This window comes from Pan paniscus, chromosome 1, assembly GCF_029289425.2.
Source record: "Pan paniscus chromosome 1, NHGRI_mPanPan1-v2.0_pri, whole genome shotgun sequence".
Taxonomy (NCBI): Eukaryota; Metazoa; Chordata; class Mammalia; order Primates; family Hominidae; genus Pan; species Pan paniscus.
Window position 1 is genome coordinate 214,082,896 of NC_073249.2, and position 19,937 is coordinate 214,102,832.

Consider the following 19,937-nt stretch of genomic DNA (forward strand, 5'->3'; position numbering starts at 1 on the left):
CAATAGCCTCAGCCTCCCAAAGTGCTGGGATTACAGACATGAGCCACCGCTCCTGGCTCATAACAGTAAATTTTAAAAAATACCGTATAATATAATCCTTACAACATTAAATTACACCATCTGGTCTGATCTACCAGCAGATGGCACCCGAGACCTATGGATTGGACATTTTACTCTTCTTAGGAATGAATCCAGTCCAGAAATGCCCACCCTGCCCCCTGCTGGCTCCTGGGGCTCTGCTGTTTGGGGGAGTCATGATGAAGTTGTGGCAGAGGGTAGAAGATGAGCCCCATTGCATGCCCTGGGTTCTTGTTGCCTCCCTGTTATCAGGAAAAGGAGGTGAGATTGAAAGATGAAAATTGCTGGGACTTCTGCTGAGAAGAGAAAAAAGAACAAGATGTATTCATCTAACTGTATGCCAGTCCCCATGCCAAGCCCTAAACATGAACCATCTCATTGGATCCTTCCAGGGTCCTATAAGCTGTTGGACATCATCATCCTCATTTTACAGGGACCTGAGGCTCTTGGCTAAGATCCCTGACAGCAATACCAGCCCCTGAATCCTCAGCAGGATCCTTCACTTGGGTGCCCATTATGCAGGCTTCCTCAGCACAGGGAAGGTCACTCATCACCCACAGGCACTTGATTGTTATCCACCCTTTCATGATGTGAGATTCCAGAACACCCTGCACTAGTCTCTTCCTTGATAGGGAGAGAGGGGAGTTGTTATGAGAAAATCTCTCATCGATCTGACCTAGCTCCCTAATAAGAAGTAACTTTTTAAAATGTCAGATGGAAATATTTAAAAAGTGTTACATACCTGTATAGTTTTAGTATTTTACTTAAAGGGAATGTGGCTGTCTTTACTGGCTACAACCAGTTTAATTCAAGAAGGGCTGCTAGTCATCAGGGGAAAAAGCAAGGGTTGGTGCTGCCCAGAGTCTCCAGCTAATACACAATATGGACATCCCCTTCCAGGGCAGCGAGAAGAGAGTGGCTCCTTGTGCAGTGAAGCTGACGTCCACCAACTAAGGCTTCTGGAAGCATGTGGAGACTCACAGGGAGTGGGCAGGGTCTCGGCATCTGGCTAGCGGTGAAAGACCCTGAGAAGAAGGTGCTTTCCGTGTGGATTGGCTCACTGTTCTTGCCCAGTAACGTTCCAGGCCCTTGGTGTCCACCTAGTGTGTATTAACCCACTGAACAGCCACAGAAACTAACAAGGAATTAACAGACATCTAAAGAAGTGAAGAACTGGAGGAGGCCAAGCCAAGCGTGGTGGTCCACGCCTATACTCCCTGCATTTTGGGAGGCCAAGGCAGGAGAATCACAAGCTCAGGAGTTCCAGATCAGCCTGGGCAAGACAGCGAGACCTTGTCACCACACAAAAAAACAAGCATACAGGCGTGGTGGCTCACACGCCTGTAGTCCTAGCTCCTCAGGAGGCTGAGATGGGAGGATCACTTGAACCCAGGAAATTGAGGCTACAGTGAGCTATGATTGTGCCACCGCACTCTAGCCTGAGTGACAGGAGACCTCTAAAAAACAAAACAAAACAAAAAAGCCTGACACAGTGGCTCACACCTGTAATCCCAGCACTTTGGTAGGCCTACTTGCGTGAATCACCCAAAGTCAGGAGTTTGAGACCAGCCTGACCAACATAGTGAGGAAACCCTGTCGCTACTAAACATACAAAAATTAGCTGGGCATGGTGGTGCATGTCTGTAATCCCAGCTACTTGGGAGGCTGAGGCAGGAGAATCATTTAAACCCCAGGTGGAGGTTGCAGTCAGCTGAGATGGCACCATTGCACTCTAAACTCCATGCTGGGCAACAAGAGTGAAACTCTGTCTCAAATAAAAGAATGGGAGGAAACTGATTACAATAACCAAATTTCATTTAAATGCCTTTATTTTCTTGGGCTGCATCTTATTGATTGGACAACTCAGTCAGTGCCTTTTGTTTTTTCCATCAATAACTGAAGATTCCTGAGGCTTAAACTGGAAAACAGGTTACTTAATAATACAGGGCACCAGACAGATTCTGCTCAGTTTTCCTTTATTTCTGATTGTTTCTTTACAACCATGCATGCAAGAGTAACTCCCTCAAGTATTCTCAAGCCTCCACTCTAGACATTCAGATGCTCATTTTCGACTCTACAGGACACAGGTCCCCAAAGTCCCATCGAATCCATGGCAACATTTCCCGCAAGTCCGGCCCCTGCTTGATCAGCTTTCCTTTCCCACTTTCAGAGCCCATGTGTGAAACGATGGGTTCTGTGCTCCCTATAGGATGTACCTAAGACCTAGGTTTTAGTTTCCAAGTGTCCAGAAGAAAGCGTTTGACATATCCACCCAAATAGGCAGGCATTCAACAGCAGCATTGATCTGCCTCCAGGTCATAAAATGACCTGTCACCACAGTCAGGGCAGTAGTCAGTACAGAACAAGATCCTCTTGGGGTGCCTTAAGTCCCTCACTCTCTTCATCAGCTCAGCCCTAAGTTGGGCAAATCTGCTCCAGCAGAGAGTACCATCAGCATCATAACTCTCCCGCGGGGCAGGATACAGCTCCAGGCATAACTTTCTGAGTATGATTGTGTGGCTCAGCAGGTTCTCCAGGGTTGCCATGCAGATGGGATTTCCACAGAAGCTGAAGGTGTTGAGCTCAAAGCAGTGGCTCAAGGCAGGCAGGATGGTGTTGACTTGGGAGTCTACGATGCCACAGTCATCTAAATCCAGGTACTCAAGAGTGGCTGCAACTTTTTCTAGGAGAATTTGGAGAGGCACAAGACTGTAATTGGTCAGTCTGATGCCATTCAGGTCCAGGGTCTTTAGTTGACTGATGCTCGGGCACTGGGATAGATGCTTCAAGTCTGATTCCAAAAGCGCACAGTTAGTTATTGCGAGGATCTTTAACGAGGTCTTCAGACAGCTGCGGAGAGAGAGCAAGAAGTTAATTCTGGGGAATCATAGGGGTGAGTGGAGGGTGGTGGGGAATGACTTCAAGGTAATGGATGGAGACCATTTTACCCAAGCCCAGGGTCATTCTGATTGTCTGATGGTCAACACTTAGGAAGCAGCGTGATGAAGACCTTTGCCACTGAGGTCAATTCCACTTTAGGCCTGGCGCAGTAACTCACACCTGTAATCCCAGAACTTTGGGAGGCTGAGACAGGTGGATTCCTTGAGATCAGGAGTTTGAGACCAGCCTGCTGATCATGGCAAAACCTCCTCTCCGCCAAAAATCCAAAAATTAGCCAGGTGTTGTGGCAGGCGCCTGCAATTCCAGCTACATGTGAAGCTGAGGCAGGATAATTGCTTGAACCCAGGAGGTGTAGGTTGCAGTGAGCAGAGATCATGCCACTTCACTCCAGCCTGGGTGACAGAGCGAGACTCTGTATTTAAAAAAAAAAAAAAGAGAAAAAAATAATTCCATTTGAGGCTGAGTCATTTCACCGTCATTTATAGGAATGGATCAAGCTCTCAGAATCCCTAAAGCTCCCTTTCCTCATCTGTCAGGCAGAAAACCACATCTCTGGGCTACAGGAGCCCAGTGGAGATTCAGGCATAAAGGACAAACCCAGACAGGATCCTGCAACATCAGCTGGGGTGGGCAGGCTGCAGGCGTCCCTGACACGCCTGTATCATCAGCAAACCATCTATCACTTTCACCATTCTTTGTGCCTGCTCCCTGACCCTCTGTTTCAGAATCATACATTTCCTAGGTAATTAATTTACCTGGAGCTCAAAAGAAACTTTGACAACAGGGAATTAGAGATGGGATCATTCATGTTCACCAAACTGTGGGGCACAAAGCTGATTTTCTGACATGTGCAGGTTTGCTGAGCGTTCCCCTCTTCAGTGCCCACTTCACTTCCCTACTTCCCATCATCTTCTTAAAAATTATCTTGTTGGCTGGGCGTGGTAGCTCTCGCCTATAATCCCAGCACTTTGGGAGTCCAAGGTGGGTGAATCACCTGAAGTCAGGAGTTGGAGAATAACCTGGCCAACATGGTGAAACCCTGTCTCTACTTAAAATATAAAAATTAGCCAGGTGTGGTGGCCCATGCCTGTAATCCCAGGTACTCAGGAAGCTGAGGCAGGAGAATCGCCTGAACCTGGGAGGCAGAAGTTGCTGCGAGCTGAGATGTCACAACTGCACTCTAGCCTGGACCATCAAAGTGAAAATCCATCTCAGAAAAAAAAAGTTATCTTGTTTGTTTTTACTTTTATTTATTCATTTCTGACAGGGGTCTTGGGATGTTACCCAGACTGGTCTTAAACTCCTAGGCTCAAGCTATCCTCTTGCCTCAGACTCCCAAAGTGCTAGGATTACAGGCATGAGCCAGCGCCCCTGGCCTATTTTTCATCATCTTAACTTAGACACACGTCCTCAGGAAGAATTCAGAAAGGCACCCTCACTAGATCTGAACCCCCCAGTAGCTAGCTTCCTAGCATGGCAGCCTCTCTATAGCATCTCCCCTAGCTGATCCCTCTGCATCTATTGGGAGGGTTGCGTGATACCCATTTCAGGACAGGGCCGCCAACAGGACAATGCATAGACATTCTAGTGTCCCCTTCACTGTTTCATCCTCATAGGCTGGCTCACAGTAGAGGCCCACTAGTGTTTAGTGTAACAGGCTCTGCTGTGGTCTGCAGAGAAAGCTCATCACCCTCCCTCACCTGAGCAGCTGGTCCAGGTGGCCTTCGAGGAAAGAAACAGAGTTCATATAAAGCTTTTGGAGGCAGCGCAGCTTGAGGAACTGAGTGGTGAACTGGGTAACAATCTCCTTCTTCTGCTCTGGGGAAACGTAGCGAGAGACATCCATGTGGGAGAGAACGAGCTTCTGAAGATTCCTCATGTGGCCCAGGTATGGGGTAAACTGTGTCAGGATGGGCAGTATCCACTTGCAATTCACTTCCACCTCCTGGATACAGTCTAGGTTCACCATTTTCAGGATGCTTCTGATATTGTGGAAGGGCATTCCCAAAATTTTCAGCTTCTTACAGCACAGGTGTAGTAAATCTTTCCTCTGCTTGACCCATAGAAGGAGGTAGGTGAGGTATTCATCCAGAGTCCTGTTCTTGAGCCAAAGTTCTACGAACACAGTCAAGGGCTGCTGTCCTCTCATCCTTGGACAGTCCTGCACTGGTTTTTTGTTCCTCTTGGCATTGAGGAAGCACCCATGGGCCATAGCTTCAGACCAAACCATCCAGAAGTTCTCACAGACATCCTGTAAATCCAGCACTTGAAGTTTCCATCTCCTGTGGGAAAATAGAGGTGAGACTGAGAATTTCAGAACTCATTTCTGAACTTAAACTCCACATCCTGGATAGCAGCTCCTCCCCTCCCTGCTTGTTGTCCCTCTCTCTGACTTTTCTTCACCCTGTTTTCCCCTTGGATCCTGCCCACTTCCACATTTTTTTTTTTTTTTGAGACCAAGTCTCCCTCTGTCGCCCAGGCTGGAGTGCAGTGGTGTGAGGTCACCTCACTGCAACCTCTGCTTCCCGGGTTCAAATGATTCTCCTGCCTCAACCTCACAAGTAGCTGGGATTACAGGAACCCACCACCATGCCCAGCTAATTTTAGTATTTTTAGTAGAGTTGGGGTTTGCCATGTTGGACAGGCTGGCCTCCAACTCTTGACCTCAGCCTCCCAATGTGCTGGGATTACATTGTGAGCCACCGTGCCTGGCCCAGTTCTCACTTTTCATGGTGCCTTTCAGTGCCATTAGAGGAGAGGTTCCTGTTACCTCCATGGACCTTGCATGGTGAGCAGTGCTTTCCCTGAGGAGTTGGTGAATGACCAAGTCCTCTCAGCTTCCTCACCACCACCATCCCCCCTTGGGCCTCCTCACTTCTCATGACCCAGCTGTTCCTTCTGTTGGACACCTGGGCCCTCCCCACCAGCCCACCTGGGCCACCTCACCTGGGATGAACCCCTTGGGTAAGCAGTGCATCAAACCCATCCAGCACAGCTTGGAATGCCTCCAGACAAGGCATCTTTATCAGAGGCCTCAGAGGGAGGCGGCGGAAAGGCCAGGCCTGCACCATCAGCTTCAGGGCCTCACAGCGTCTCCTGCTGAAGGCCTCCATGAACAGTGGGGGGAAAAGTTCCATGGGCAGCTCCTGCAGGGTGGAGATGGCCAAGGCTTGGTCCTTCAGCAGGCTCCGCCCGGCAAGCTCCAGGAGTCTGGGTGGAGTCCGGATGCTCATCTTCATGAATCTGCAGGGAAAACTTCCAGAGGACAAACCCAGAGAAAAGGCATCACTCTCAGGACAAGCCCATGCAATCTCATCTTCTCCTATGGCAAAAGTCACTGCTCTGGCAATGGTGAAAGAGCCCTCAGTTTACTCCAATTCTACTCTGTACTCAGTGGCCATTAAGCCAGCATTCTGCTTCTGCTGCATCAGCATGAGCGTCTCCCAAGCAGTGAGGAAGCAGGGCCACCACTAGCCCTTCCTTTCTATACAGTGTTCCATCCAGTGACTAGTGAGTGTGGAGGAACCTGAAAGCGAACCCCTCCTACCATTGGGGGAAATTACTAATTACTCAAGGTTCTAAAACAATGGGAATGGGAGTGTCACAAGCCTACATGCCCACATTTTCAGTTCCTACAAATAAGCTTGTTGGGAACATTCATGGAGCATCCCTAGAATAGGTTCTATTTGTTTTCTTTTCATTATTTAAGCTTGCTTTCTCTTTCTCTCTCTTTCTTCTTTCCTTCTTTCCCTCTCTCCCTTCCTTCTTCTTTCTTTCCCACTCTCTCTCCCTTCTTTCTTTCTTGTCTTCTTTCCCTGCCTCCCTTCTCTCATTCTCTCTCTTTCTCTCTCTCCCTCTCTCACTCTCTTTCTGACAGGGTCTTGCTCTGTCACCCAGCCTGGAGTGTAGTGGTGGGATCATAGCTCAGTGCAGCCTTGACCTCCAAGCTCAAAGGATTCTTCCCCCACAGCCTCCTAAGTAGCTGGGACCACAGTTATGCATCACCACACCCAGCTCATCTTTTATTTTTTGACTTTTTGTAAAGACAGTGGATTTCGCTATGTTGTCCAAGCTGGTCTTGAACTCCTAGTCTCAAGCAATCCACCCCCCTTGGCCTCCCAACATACTGGGATTATAGGTGTGAGCCTCCTCCCCAGCCTTATTATTGAAAATTTCAGTGAGAAGCTTTGAAAGCTATGTGACACTGTTATGCATCACTCGCAAGATAGACGTTTCCAATGCACACCTCTTACACATATTCAAACTGAACCACTTTGGCAGGGTGCAGTGACTCACACCTGTAATCTGAGCATTTTGTGAGGCCAAGGCAGGTGGATCATCTGAGATCAGGAGTTCAAGATGAGCCTGGCCAACATGGTAAAACCCTGCCTCTACTAAGACAGCAAAAATTAGCCAGGTGCAGTGGTTTGCACCTGTAGTCCAAGCTACTAGGGAGGCTGAGGTTGGAGGATCGCTTGAACCCAAGAGGCAGAAGTTGCAGTGAGCTGACATTATACCACTCCACTCCAGCCTGGGCAATAGGCTAGATTGAACAGAGAGACAGAGAGAGCTACATTTGACTAGACTTCTTAATCTCTACCCAGTTAATCCTGATTGGATTTTTGGCTTTCTTAAAGATTAACTGACCGAATTAGATATTGATACATCAAAATGAAAGATTTAGGGATAGGGTGAAAGTCCAGGACTCATTCACTGATTCCCTCCACAAACGTGGAGTTTTACTAATATGTGTCCTTCAAAGTCCTGAGTGTGAGATAGGGAAGGGTTGAATCTCTTCCTGATATTAGACAGAAAGAAAAAACTTGAAAGTATCTTTGTTGAGGGATCCTTGGCCACGTCAAATTTATCAAAATATTTCAGAGTTAAAACAGTTTTCAAAGACAGAGATGACAGTCCCTAAGAAAACACAGTAGAAATCTTCATGTATCTAATGATCACCTGGGTGGTATCATCTAATATTTTTTGGTGTGGGTGAAGCTAAGTCTCACTTTGTCGCCCAGGCTGGAGTACAGCGGTGCCATCTCAGCTCACTGTAACCTCCACCTCTGAGATTCAAGCAATTCTCATGCTTCAGCCTTCCACGTAGCTGGGATTACAGGCATGCACCCCCACAGCCATGTCTCCATTTGGGTGAAAGAGGATGTGATTGGTTTAAAATTAAGGTCAAAGATCCTTTTTGATTGATTTTGTTTTTGTTTTTTGGACAGGGTCTCTCTCTTTTGCCCAGGCTGGAGTACATCAGTGGTGTGAGCATGGCTCACTGCGGCCTCAATCTTCTGGGCTCAAGTGATTCTCCCACACCAGCCACCCAAATAGCTGGGACTACAGATGCATGTCACCATGCTCGGCTAATTTAAAAAAAAAGTAGAGGCCAAGCACCAGTGACTCACAGCTGTAATCCCAGCACTTTGGGAGGCTAAGGCAGGTGGATCACTTGAAGTCAGGTGTTTGAGACCAACCTGGCCAGCTTGGTGAAACCCCACCTCTACTAAAAATACAAAACTTAGCCAGGCATGGTTTCAGATGTCTGTGACACCACCTTCTGAGAATGGAGACTGATGCATGAGAATTGCTTGAACCCGGGAAGTAAACGTTGCAGTGAGTTGAGATCGTGCCACTGTACTCCAGTCTGGGCAACACAGTGAGACTCCATCCCCACCCTCAAAAAAAAAAAAAAACGTTGTGTAGAGGAGGGTTTTTGTCATGTTGCCCAGGTTGGTCTCAAACCCCTGAGCTGAAATGATCCTCCCACTTTGACCTCCAAAAGTGTTGGGGTTAAAGGCGTGAGTCACTGCTCCCTTCAAGAATTTTGAAATGACCTAAACTAAAGCACAATCAACTTTTTTGAAATAAAGACAGAACTGCATTTAGAGGAAAAAATTCAAAGCTTCAAATTGTTCATATATATATAAAAAAAAGGACAGGGTATAGCTCTGTGCCATCGTAGGCTGCACTGTCACCATCCCAGACCGACTGACTGTAGGTCAGATGGGAGTGTCCTTACAGAAATTAGTGACTTACCAGATCTGGATGTAGTTTAGAAGGTGCTCAGACCTCAGGAAGAACCAGGCAGGAACTCCAGGCTTGAAGACTTTGGGTCTCTCCTGTGGGTCTTTAGAAGCTTTTATTGACCTTTCTAATCACAACTCCCACCCACGCCCCTCCATGTATCCGCTGCTAGCTTCCAATCAGAAAGTGATATCTGATTGCATTTGTGAAGCTCCACCCAGTTAATCCTGATTGGGTTTTTGGCTCTCCCCAGATTACCGGATTGAATCAGATGTCCATTCATATGGCATATCTATATTCACTTCATGAAGCAAGAAACTGACAGTGTTAGGGATAGGGTAGAAGTCAAGAATATATTCATTCAAGGCCAGACGAAGTGGCTCACACCTGTAATCCCAGCACTCTGGGAGGCAGAGGCAGGTGGATTATCTGAGGTCAGGAGTTTGAGACCAGCCTGGCCAACATGGTAAAACCTTACCTCTACTAAAATTACAAAAATTAGCCAGGTGCGGTGGTCTGCGCCTATAGTCCAAGCTACTAGGGAGGCTGAGGCAGGAGGATCACTTGAACCCAGGAGGCAGAGGTTGCAGTGAGCTGACAATACACCACTGAACTCCAGCCTGGAAAATACGCTAGATTCAAAAAAAAAAAGAAAAGAAAAAAAGAAAAAGAAAAAGAAAAAAGAGAGAAAGAGAACTACATTTGATTCGACTTCTTCCCAGTTAATCCTGATTGGATTTTTGGGTTTTTTCCAGATTTACTGATGGAATTAGATATTCATCCATCAAAGTGAAAGATTTAGGGTTAGGGTGAAAGTCCAGGACTCCTTCACTGATTCCCTCCACAAACATGGAGTTTTACTAATATGTGTCCTTCACAGTCCTGAGTGTGAGATAGGGAAGGGTTGAATCTCTTCCTGATATTAGACAGAAAGAAAAAACTTGAAAGTATCTTTGTTGAGGGATCCTTGGCCACGTCAAATTTATCAAAATATTTCAGAGTTAAAACAGTTTTCAAAGACAGAGATGACAGTCCCTAAGAAAACACAGTAGAAATCTTCATGTATCTAATGATCACCTGGGTGGTATCATCTAATATTTTTTGGTGTGGGTGAAGCTAAGTCTCACTTTGTCGCCCAGGCTGGAGTACAGCGGTGCCATCTCAGCTCACTGTAACCTCCACCTCTGAGATTCAAGCAATTCTCATGCTTCAGCCTTCCACGTAGCTGGGATTACAGGCATGCACCCCCACTGCCATGTCTCCATTTGGGTGAAAGAGGATGTGATTGGTTTAAAATTAAGGTCAAAGATCCTTTTTGATTGATTTTGTTTTTGTTTTTTGGACAGGGTCTCTCTCTTATGCCCAGGCTGGAGTACATCAGTGGTGTGAGCATGGCTCACTGCGGCCTCAATCTTCTGGGCTCAAGTGATTCTCCCACACCAGCCACCCAAATAGCTGGGACTACAGATGCATGTCACCATGCTCGGCTAATTTAAAAAAAAAGTAGAGGCCAAGCACCAGTGACTCACAGCTGTAATCCCAGCACTTTGGGAGGCCAAGGCAGGTGGATCACTTGAGGTCAGGTGTTTGAGACCAACCTGGCCAGCGTGGTGAAACCCCACCTCTACTAAAAATACAAAACTTAGCCAGGCATGGTTTCAGATGTCTGTGACACCAGCTTCTGAGACTGGAGACTGAGGCATGAGAATTGCTTGAACCCGGGAGGTAAAGGTTGCAGTGAGTTGAGATCGTGCCACTGCACTCCAGTCTGGGCAACACAGTGAGACTCCATCCCCACCCTCAAAAAAAAAAAAAACACTGTGTAGAGGAGGGTTTTTGTCATGTTGCCCAGGTTGGTCTCAAACCCCTGGGCTGAAATGATCCTCCCACTTTGGCCTCCAAAAGTGTTGGGGTTAAAGGCATAAGTCAATGCTCCCTTCAAGAATTTTGAAATGACCTAAACCAAAGCACAATCAACTTTTTTGAAATAAAGACAGAACTGCATTTAGAGGAAAACATTCAAAGCTTCAAATTGTTCATATGAAAAAAAAAAGGACTGGATATAGCTCTGTGCTATCGTAGGCTGCACTGTCACCATCACAGACCGACTGACTGTAGGTCAGATGGGAGTGTCCTTACAGAAATTAGTGACTTACCAGATCTGGATGTAGTTTAGAAGGTGCTCAGACCTCAGGAAGAACCAGGCAGGAACTCCAGGCTTGAAGACTTTGGGTCTCTCCTGTGGGTCTTTAGAAGCTTTTATTGACCTTTCTAATCACAACTCCCACCCACGCCCCTCCACGTATCCGCTGCTAGCTTCCAGTCAAAAAGCAATATATGATTACATTTGTGAAGCTCCACCCAGTTAATCCTGATTGGGTTTTTGGCTTTCCCCAGATTAATGGATTGAGTCAGATATCCATTCATATCACATATCTATATTCAGTTCGTGAAGCAAGAAATTGACAGTGTTAGGGATAGGGTAGAAGTCAAGAATACTTTCATTCAAGGGTGTGCGAGGTTGCTCATACCTGTAATTCCAGCACTTTGGAAGGACAAGGTGAGTAAATCACCTGATGTCAGGGGTTCAAGAGGAGCCAGGTCAAAAAGGTGAAACCCCGTCTCTACAAAAATACAAAAATACAAAAATTAGCTGGGCATGATGGCAGGCACCTGAAACCCAGCTACTTGGGAGGCTGAGGCAGGAGAATTGCTTGAACCCAGGAGGCAATGGTTGCAGTGAGCCAGAATTGTGCCACTGCACTCCAGTCTGGGTGACAGAGGGACATTCTGTCAAAAAATAAAAAAATCCTTCATTCATGAACTCCACAAACACTGATGGTATTTTACTAATATGTGCACTTCATAGTCTTGAGTGTGAGGCAGGGAAGGATTTGATCTGTTTACGACATTAGACAGAAAAATAAAATCTGAAAGTAGTGTTGTTAGGAGATCCTTGGCCACATCAAAATATAAAAATGCTTTATACTTTAAAAAGCTTTATAAAAACAGAGGAGTCATCCCTACGAAATCAGAATGAAAATCTCAATGTATTGAATGGTCTTCGGGATTTTGTATAACCTAAGGTAGCAGATTACATGCTCGTTCTGGTGGAGGAGAGTTGCCACTGAGGGCGTGAGTGGTCTCAGGGCTTAGGTTAAGGCTTCTTTGGAAGAAATTGAAACCACATCGATAAAGTTTATAAATTTAATCAGTGAAGAAGTGAGGGAGAGAAACAAAAATAAACCAAGCTTGCAACACATTCAGCATTCATCAGGAGGTCTTCTTGCTCTCTGACCTGGTTCCTCATGGTTGCTGGCAGCCTACTGTTCCAAAGTCATATAGACCTTAGATTACAGTTCCCCTCAACTTCCCTGCAGACAACGATTCAAGCATTGAAAACATTAACTTTTTCATCTGAGATATTCTTTCAGGTTCTGCATGTCAGTGAAACTACTGATGCCAGCTGATCTGAAGGGCCCTGCAATGCACCAACTCACCAAAGAATGCAGTTTCTACATCCTGTTGACTTCTTCCCTCTTACCGCTACCCCAACTTTCCGGCCCCTTGCTATCCAGCATCCACTGGAAACCCTCAGTACTCCTTGGGGAGATGAATTTGAGGATCTCCTCCTAGCTTCTCATTCAGCCACCTTGTGATCAGTAAACTCTCTGCTGCAAACCCTGCTGTCTCAGAATATTGCTAAGCTACTGTGCAGCAGGCATAGGAACCTGATGGTCCTGTAATAAAGTCATGTGAAAATTACAAATGGGAAGTGAGGGTGGAGCTGGTCAGGGTTGAGCTGGGTTTTTAATGGGAACCTGGGAGTGAACTAAGACTTGCTGAACATGTTGGGGGTTATTGAGTGGGTGTAAGAGGAATCTATCTAACATTGCACTGATGCCCTTTTGGTTTTAATCCTTATGACCAAGTATGAGTCTTTCAAAACAATTTGTATAATCCTCCTTATTTTTCCTTTCAAAACCTTCAACTTCCTTTATCTCCCCAAATAATCTCACATCTATTCCCATTTCTTTGCTTACTTCATAATAAACTTTTTTTTTTACAGAGTCTTCTTCTCTGTTAAGTAGACCACATATGTTGTTGCCACAGAAGATGAGTAACCTGGTTCTATGGACAGAAACGGTCAAAAGGATCCCATTCCTCAACAGCTGGGGGTGATGTAAAGGTCATGGTTATTCTTTGTCATATCTGCACCTGCATATTGCCAGTGAAAACTTGCAGGACACATTGGGCAGGCTTCCAAATTCACCACCTGTGGAAGGTCTTTTGCTTGGCTTACATCCTGTCCCTGAGTAAAGAGTCTTATGGTGAGTTCATGAGTGCCTCAAACTCTTCAAGTATTGATGAAGGCTTCCACCCACTGACAGTGAGAAGGCACTGATTTGATGCTGATCATGAAGTTTTGCTGGTTGTCTTGCAAGGAATATGTTTTATTCTTTTATCTTGTCATCTAAAGCCAATGATTGTAACCTCTGTATTGTCCCTTCCAATGGAAAAAACAAAAACAAAAACTCAACTCTATTTGAGCCTTGTCAGGTCAATAAAACCAAAGAAAATTTAAAAAAATAATTGATAGGAGGAGTCCCATTCCCAGCCTGGGCAATAGAATGAGACTCCATCTCAAAAGAAAAAAAAAAAAAAAAAAAGGCCGGGCACGGTGGTGGCTCACACCTGTTATCCCAGCACTTCAGGCCAAGGCAGGTAGATCACGATGCCAAAAAATTGAGACCATCCTAGCCAACATGGTGAAACCCTGTCTCTGCTAAAAATACAAAATTAGCTGAGCATGGTGGCGCCCACCCATAGTCCTAGCTACTTGAGAGGCTGAGGCAGGAGAGTCGCTTGAACTCAGGAGGAGGAGGTTGCAGTCAGCCAAGATTTCACCACTGCACTCCAACTTGGTGACAGAGCGAGACTCCGTCTCAAAACAAACAAACAAACAAGGAAACAAACACAAATGAGCAAACAAACAAAGGAAAAAGCTGGAAAAATAAATTCTGAAAGAATTTCCATCTCTATGAATTCATCTTCAGAAGTGATAGCATTTCCTGCTTGGCATTTTTCGCCTCATTTTTGGCATAAGATCTAGCAACAAAAAAGTATGAACCCAGGTTTGTGTAATGGAATATCTTAAACATCAATAGGAGGAGTCAATAGTTCTGATGCCACACACACATGTATGGTCTTCTCCATCATCAGAAAATGGCAACAAAGTGGTAGAGTTATGCAGAGTGTAGCATTTGAAATGGAGATTTGAAGGTGACAAGGAAAGGATTTTGTAAGACATTAGTGTACAAGTTGAGCAATGTTGGTTCCTGTCACAGTATTTTTATTTATTTATTTATTTATTTTATTCATTTATTTTTTGAGATGGAGTCTCGCTGTGTCACCAGGCTGGAATGCAGTGGCACAATCTCAGCTCATTTCAACCTCTGCCTCCCCGGTTCAAGCAATTTTCCTGCCTTAGCCTCCTAAATAGCCGGGACTACAGGTGCATGCCACTACACCTGGCTAATTTTTTGTATTTTTAGTAAAGACGGGGTTTCACCATGTTAACTAGGATGGTCTCAATCTCCTGACTTCGTGGTCTGCCCGCCTCGGCCTCCCAAAGTGCTGGGATTACAGGCCTCAGCCACCATGCCCGGTCGGTTCACAAGAAAATTTAAGAGGTATTCAATTGCATATGAAACTTGTAGGCAAAGTTTATTTCTTTTTTCTTTAAAGCATTAATTTATTTATTTATAATGTTTTTATTTATTAATTTTTTTTTTGAGATGGAGTTTCATTCTTGTTTTCCAGGCTGGAGGGCAATGGTGCGATCTCAGCTCACTGCAACCTCTGCCTCCCAGTTCAAGTGATTCTCCTGCCTCAGTCTCCCAGTTAGCTGGAATTACAGGCACAGGCCACCACACACAGCTAGTTTTTGTATTTTTAGTAGAGAGAGAGTTTCACCATGTTGCCCAGGCTGGTCTGGAACTCCTGACCACAGGTGATGTACCCACCTCCGCCTCTGAAAGTGCTGAGATTACAGGTGTGAACCACCGTGCCCGGCCTACACTCATCACTTTTAATATTTTCTACATCACATGAGGAAGAAGAGCAGAAACACTTGAGTACTTCATGAAGGTCAAGGTTGGTATGAGTTTGGGTTCTAATATGATCAATTTCTGCTTCTAGGGAACCAAGCAGTTCAGGTTAAGGAAGGTCAGGAAACTCTAGGGTTTTCTCTCCCTCCAAAGAAAGCTTTACGCATCACCTTAACAGAGAAAGCAAATCTCATCCCCATGTTGTCACTTAATAAAAAGCCATACTTTCCTAAAAATGGTCCAAATGTCATTTGGACTGCTTTGAACACAGGAATTTTCTGAGCTTCATGTGAAGCTTTCAGTGAATTTCATGTGAATTCACTCCTGGTCCAATGAAGCCATTTCCTGGCATGGCCAAAGATCAGGAACGGATTCCTCTGGATCTGTCCATTAGGAATGAGCAGGGTCTCAGTATCTGGGGAGCAGTGAGGGCCCCTGAGAAGAGGGTAGGTTTCAGTGGCTCATCATCACTGCCCACACAGAATGTTCCAGGCCCGAAGTGTGCATCCTTTGTGAATGAACCCAGTGAACAGGCATGGGAGAAATTAAGGAAGAAACAGATGACTGAAAGAAAGCAAAAAATGAGTGAGAATTAATCAAAATGATCACATTTCAGTTTTGATGCCTTGATTTGCTGCAGCTGAACCTCAATCACAGATGACGTAGTACCTCTCATCAGTAACTAGAGATTTCTGATATATAAATGGCTAAAACTGGTTGATCAATCGTGGAAGACACCAGAAAGTTTCCATTCAGGTTCCATTTATTTTTGACATTTTTAAATAACCATCCTTGCGAGGGTAACTCCTGCATCATTCTAGAACTTCAGGTTCCATTTCTGAGTCTAGGAAACAGGTCCCTGAAGGCTTTATTGATGCCAAGTCAGCATTTTCACCCAGTCCTGCCCCCAGCTGAGTCACCTTTGTTTTTCCACTCACAGTCAGCATGTGCCTGAAACACATGGCTGTGTGCTTCCTTTAAGATGCACCTGACCGGGCCCAGCTGCTCATGCCTGTAAACCCAGCACTGTGGAAGGCCAAGGTAGTCAGATCACTTGAGGTCAGGAGTTTGAGGCCAGCCTCCTCCAACATCGTGAAACCCTGTCTCTACTAAAAATACAAAAATTACACTTTGGGAGGCCGAGGCGGGTGGATCACGAGGTCAGGAGATCGAGACCATCCTGGCTAACTTGGTGAAACCCTGACTCTACTAAAAATACCAAAAATTAGCTGGGTGTGGTGGTGGGCACCTGTAGTCCCAGCTACTCTGGAGGCTGGCGCAGGAGAATGGCGTGAACCCTGGAGGCGGAGGTTGCAGTGAGCCGAAATCGTGCCAGTGCACTCTAGCCTGGGTGACAGAGCGAGACTCTGTCTCAAAAAGAAAAGAAAAAAACATACAAAATTAGCTGGGTGTGGTGGTGCATGCCAGTAACACCAGCTACTAGGGAGGCTGAGGCAGGAGAATCACTTGAACCTGGGAGGTGGAAGTTGCAGTGAGCTGAGATTGTGCCACTGCACTTCAGCCTGAGGGACAGAGCGAGACTCCATCAAAAAAAATAAAGCACCTGTGTCCTAGATTTTAGTGCCCAAGGGTCCAGAAGAAAGCGTATCCATCCCACTAACCAGGCCTTCCCTAAGAGCAAAGATGGAGGTCCACTTTCTCAGATGGCCATGAGCCACAGGAAGGGCAGGGGACGGGACCAAAAAAGATCCTCTTGGGCTGCCTGACTTCCCTGAGTGTACACATCAGCTCAGCCCGAATTGGGGCAAGGATCTCCCACTTGGCATGACCCCTGTTGTCAAGACTCTCCAGATGGGAAGGATACAACTCCAGGCCTAACTTGCTCAGCCCGCCTGTGTGACGCAGCAGGTCTTTCGGAGCATTCATGGAGGTCTCATTTCCATGAAAGTAGAAGGTGGTGAGCTGGGAGCAGTGCATCAGGGCAGGCAGGAGGAGCCCGAGTTGGGAGTCCTGGATCTGACAGTCCTTTAACGTGAGGGTCTAGAGAGTAGCAGCAACTTTCTCTAGCAGAGCTCCAAGGGGCTCAAGATTGGTGGTCCCCATTAGGATATGAATCAGATGCAGCTCCTTTAGCTGACTGAGGCTTGGTTACTAAGACAGACACTCCATGTCCCGATCAGCTAGGTAAGCATGACAGAATATAAAGGCCCCCAAGAGGTTCTTGAGGCACCTGGGGAGAGCAAGAAATTAGTTATGGGCAATGGTGCCAGTTAGAGGAGGGGAGTGGGAAATCATCTCAATGGTAAACTTGAAGTGGGCATTGAGTAATTCTGCACCTTACTACCACACAGCTGTTATAGTAACTGCAATGGGGAAGCCTGTTTCACCCAAACACAAGTTTGTTCCCATCATCAGATGATGGTCTGTGTGCAAGGTGCTGCCTGATGAAGATTCAGATCATTCAGGGGCAGCTCCATTTTAGGCTCAGTCCTTTCAGCCTTGCTTGTGTGATTGGTTCAAGGCCACAAAATCTTTAAAGCCTCTTTACTGCATCTTTCAGCAGACAGCCTCATCTCTGGGCCAGAGGAGCCCAGTGGGAGATGTGCACAAAGAACTCAACTGAGCAAGGTCTAGGGACATCAGCTAGGGCCACCTGTCTGCAAAGGTTCCCTGACGTGCCCGCGTCTGCAAACCACCTATCACTTTATACCACTCTCCGGCCTACTCCCTCACCTCTGTCCAAGAAGCATGCTTTTCTCATGTCAACTACTTTTCCTGGGGTTCAAAAGAACCTTTTACAGACAAAGAATTAGAGACAGGATCATTGGTGTTTACTAAGCTGTGAGGACGGAGCTTCTACTGTGAAACGCACAGGTTTGGTGCACTTTCCCTTCTTTCATACTCTCCTCTATATGAAGAGTAAGTTTCATCATATTAACTTCAAACGCACTTCCTAAAAAGGAATTCACAAATGCACCCTCCCTAGATCTGAACCCCTGACTAACTAGCTCCCTGCCTGTCTCTCTCTGTAGCATCTGCCCCGGGCCATCCCTCTGCCCTTATTTGAGCGGGCTTGTGATACCCACTTCAGGATATAGAGCACTGAACAGCATAATGAGTTGACATTCTAGCGTCCCATTCCCTGTGACATCACCAGTGGCTGGCACACAGTAGATGCCCACTAGCGTTTACTGTGAAAAGGAACAAAAGTCTGTGGTATGGTCTGCAGAGAAAGCTCACCATCCTTTCTTACCTGAGCAGGTGCTCCAGGTCTTTGATATTATTGACCTTTCTTATATAAAGCATCTGAGGGTAGGACAGGCAGAGGAATGGACAGTCCAAGTCAGGAACGAACTGCTGTTGGCCGCTTACATATAATTCATCGTCATAACCGAAGGCTAAAAAGAGTTTGCAAAGATTGCTCATCTGGCCCAGGTAAGGGGCAAACTTTCCTGTTTTATTCAGAGAGCACTTTCTCCTAATTTCCAACTCCTGGATACTGTCTGGGTATACCCTTTTCAATAAATTTCTGAAACTTGAAGTGGGCATTGACTAATTCTGCACCTTATTACAACACAGGTGCACTAGGCCTCTTCTGTAGTGGATCCACCCACAGAGGTAGCTCAGGCATTCATCCAGTGTACTTTTCTTTAGGCAGAGGTCTATGAACACCTTCAAGGGCTGGCGCTCTCCCATCCTTGGACAGTCCTCCACTGTCTGCCTTTTACTCATGGCCTCTGGGGAGCAGGAGAGGGCCCTGGCTCCAGACCATATGGTCCAGAAATTCCCATCAACATCCCGCAAATCCAGCACTTGAAGTTTCCACCTCCTGTGAGTAACATAGGGGAAAAGCTCGGAATGTAGGCAAGGATCCACCCCTGACCTGAACTTTCACTCAACATCCAGGACATCAATCATCTGCTCCTGTCCTCAGTGCTCCTCCTTCTGTCTCTTCTCCATCCCACTCCCCTTGGGTTCTGCCTGGTTCTCACTTCTAGAACCTTTACATTCCACTGGGAGAAAGCAGGTTCCTGTTTCCTCAGTGGACCCTGTATGGTGAGCAGTCCTTTCCCAGAGGATCTGGGCAATGGTCAAGGCCTCTCATGGGCACCATAAGAAGCCTCTGAGCCACCCTAGCTCCCCAACCCCACCACTCCTCCTGAGCCAGTTGTCCCTTCCCTGGATGCCTGGACCCTTCCCACCAGGCCACCTGAATCACTTCACCTGAGGCAAACCTTCTGGGCCAGCAGTGTATCAAGTCCCTTCAGCACAGCTTGCAAGGTCTCCAGATGAGGTGTCTTCATCAGGGATCCCAGAGGGAGGTGGAGGAAGGACCAGGCCTGCACCATCAGCTTCAGGGCCTCACAGCGTCTCCTGCTGACGGCCTCCATGAACATCAGAGGGAAGACCTCCCTGGGCAGCTCGTCCAGGATGAAGATGGTCAAGAACTGGTTCCTCAGCAGGCTCTGCCCTGCCAGCTCCAGGAGTCTGGATGGGGCCTGGAGGCTCATTCTGACAAATCTGCAAGGAAAAACTCTAGAGGACAATCCAGTGAAAAGGCAAGTTTCTCAGGCCTATCCCCTGCAACCCCCGCTTCTCCTAGTGCCAAAGTCATTTCTCTAGCATGTGTGAAAGAGCCCTCAGTTTACTCCAATTCCATTCTGCAATAAGTGGCCACAGAGGCATAGTTCTGCCCTTCTGGTACCAAGAAGAGTGTGTCCCAACCTCCAAAGAGCAGGCAAGATCCCTCCTATAGGGTCCATGAATTATTAGCCACTGCACCACTACACTGATAGCACTGGGAAGTGTTAGCAAGGATCTTTGAAGCTCAGATCTCCACTTTTTTGAGAAAACAAA

The 19,937-nt window shown here is 46.5% G+C and overlaps 1 protein-coding gene and 1 pseudogene across 1 annotated transcript; both read right to left on the reverse strand.

Moving 5' to 3' along the window:
* Positions 1 to 2,366: 2,366 nt before the first annotated feature.
* LOC134728945 (PRAME family member 15-like) lies at positions 2,367 to 6,233 on the reverse strand. The gene is made up of 3 exons (XM_063596180.1): positions 5,926 to 6,233; positions 4,680 to 5,261; positions 2,367 to 2,928 (listed from the first exon to the last, which is right to left on the reverse strand). The coding sequence occupies exons 1-3, from the start codon at positions 6,216 to 6,218 to the stop codon at positions 2,367 to 2,369; spliced, it is 1,437 nt and encodes a 478-aa protein (XP_063452250.1). The 5' UTR covers positions 6,219 to 6,233.
* Positions 6,234 to 16,059: 9,826 nt separating this feature from the next.
* Positions 16,060 to 19,591, reverse strand: LOC134728946 (PRAME family member 17-like; annotated as a pseudogene).
* Between the last annotated feature and the right edge of the window lie 346 nt (positions 19,592 to 19,937).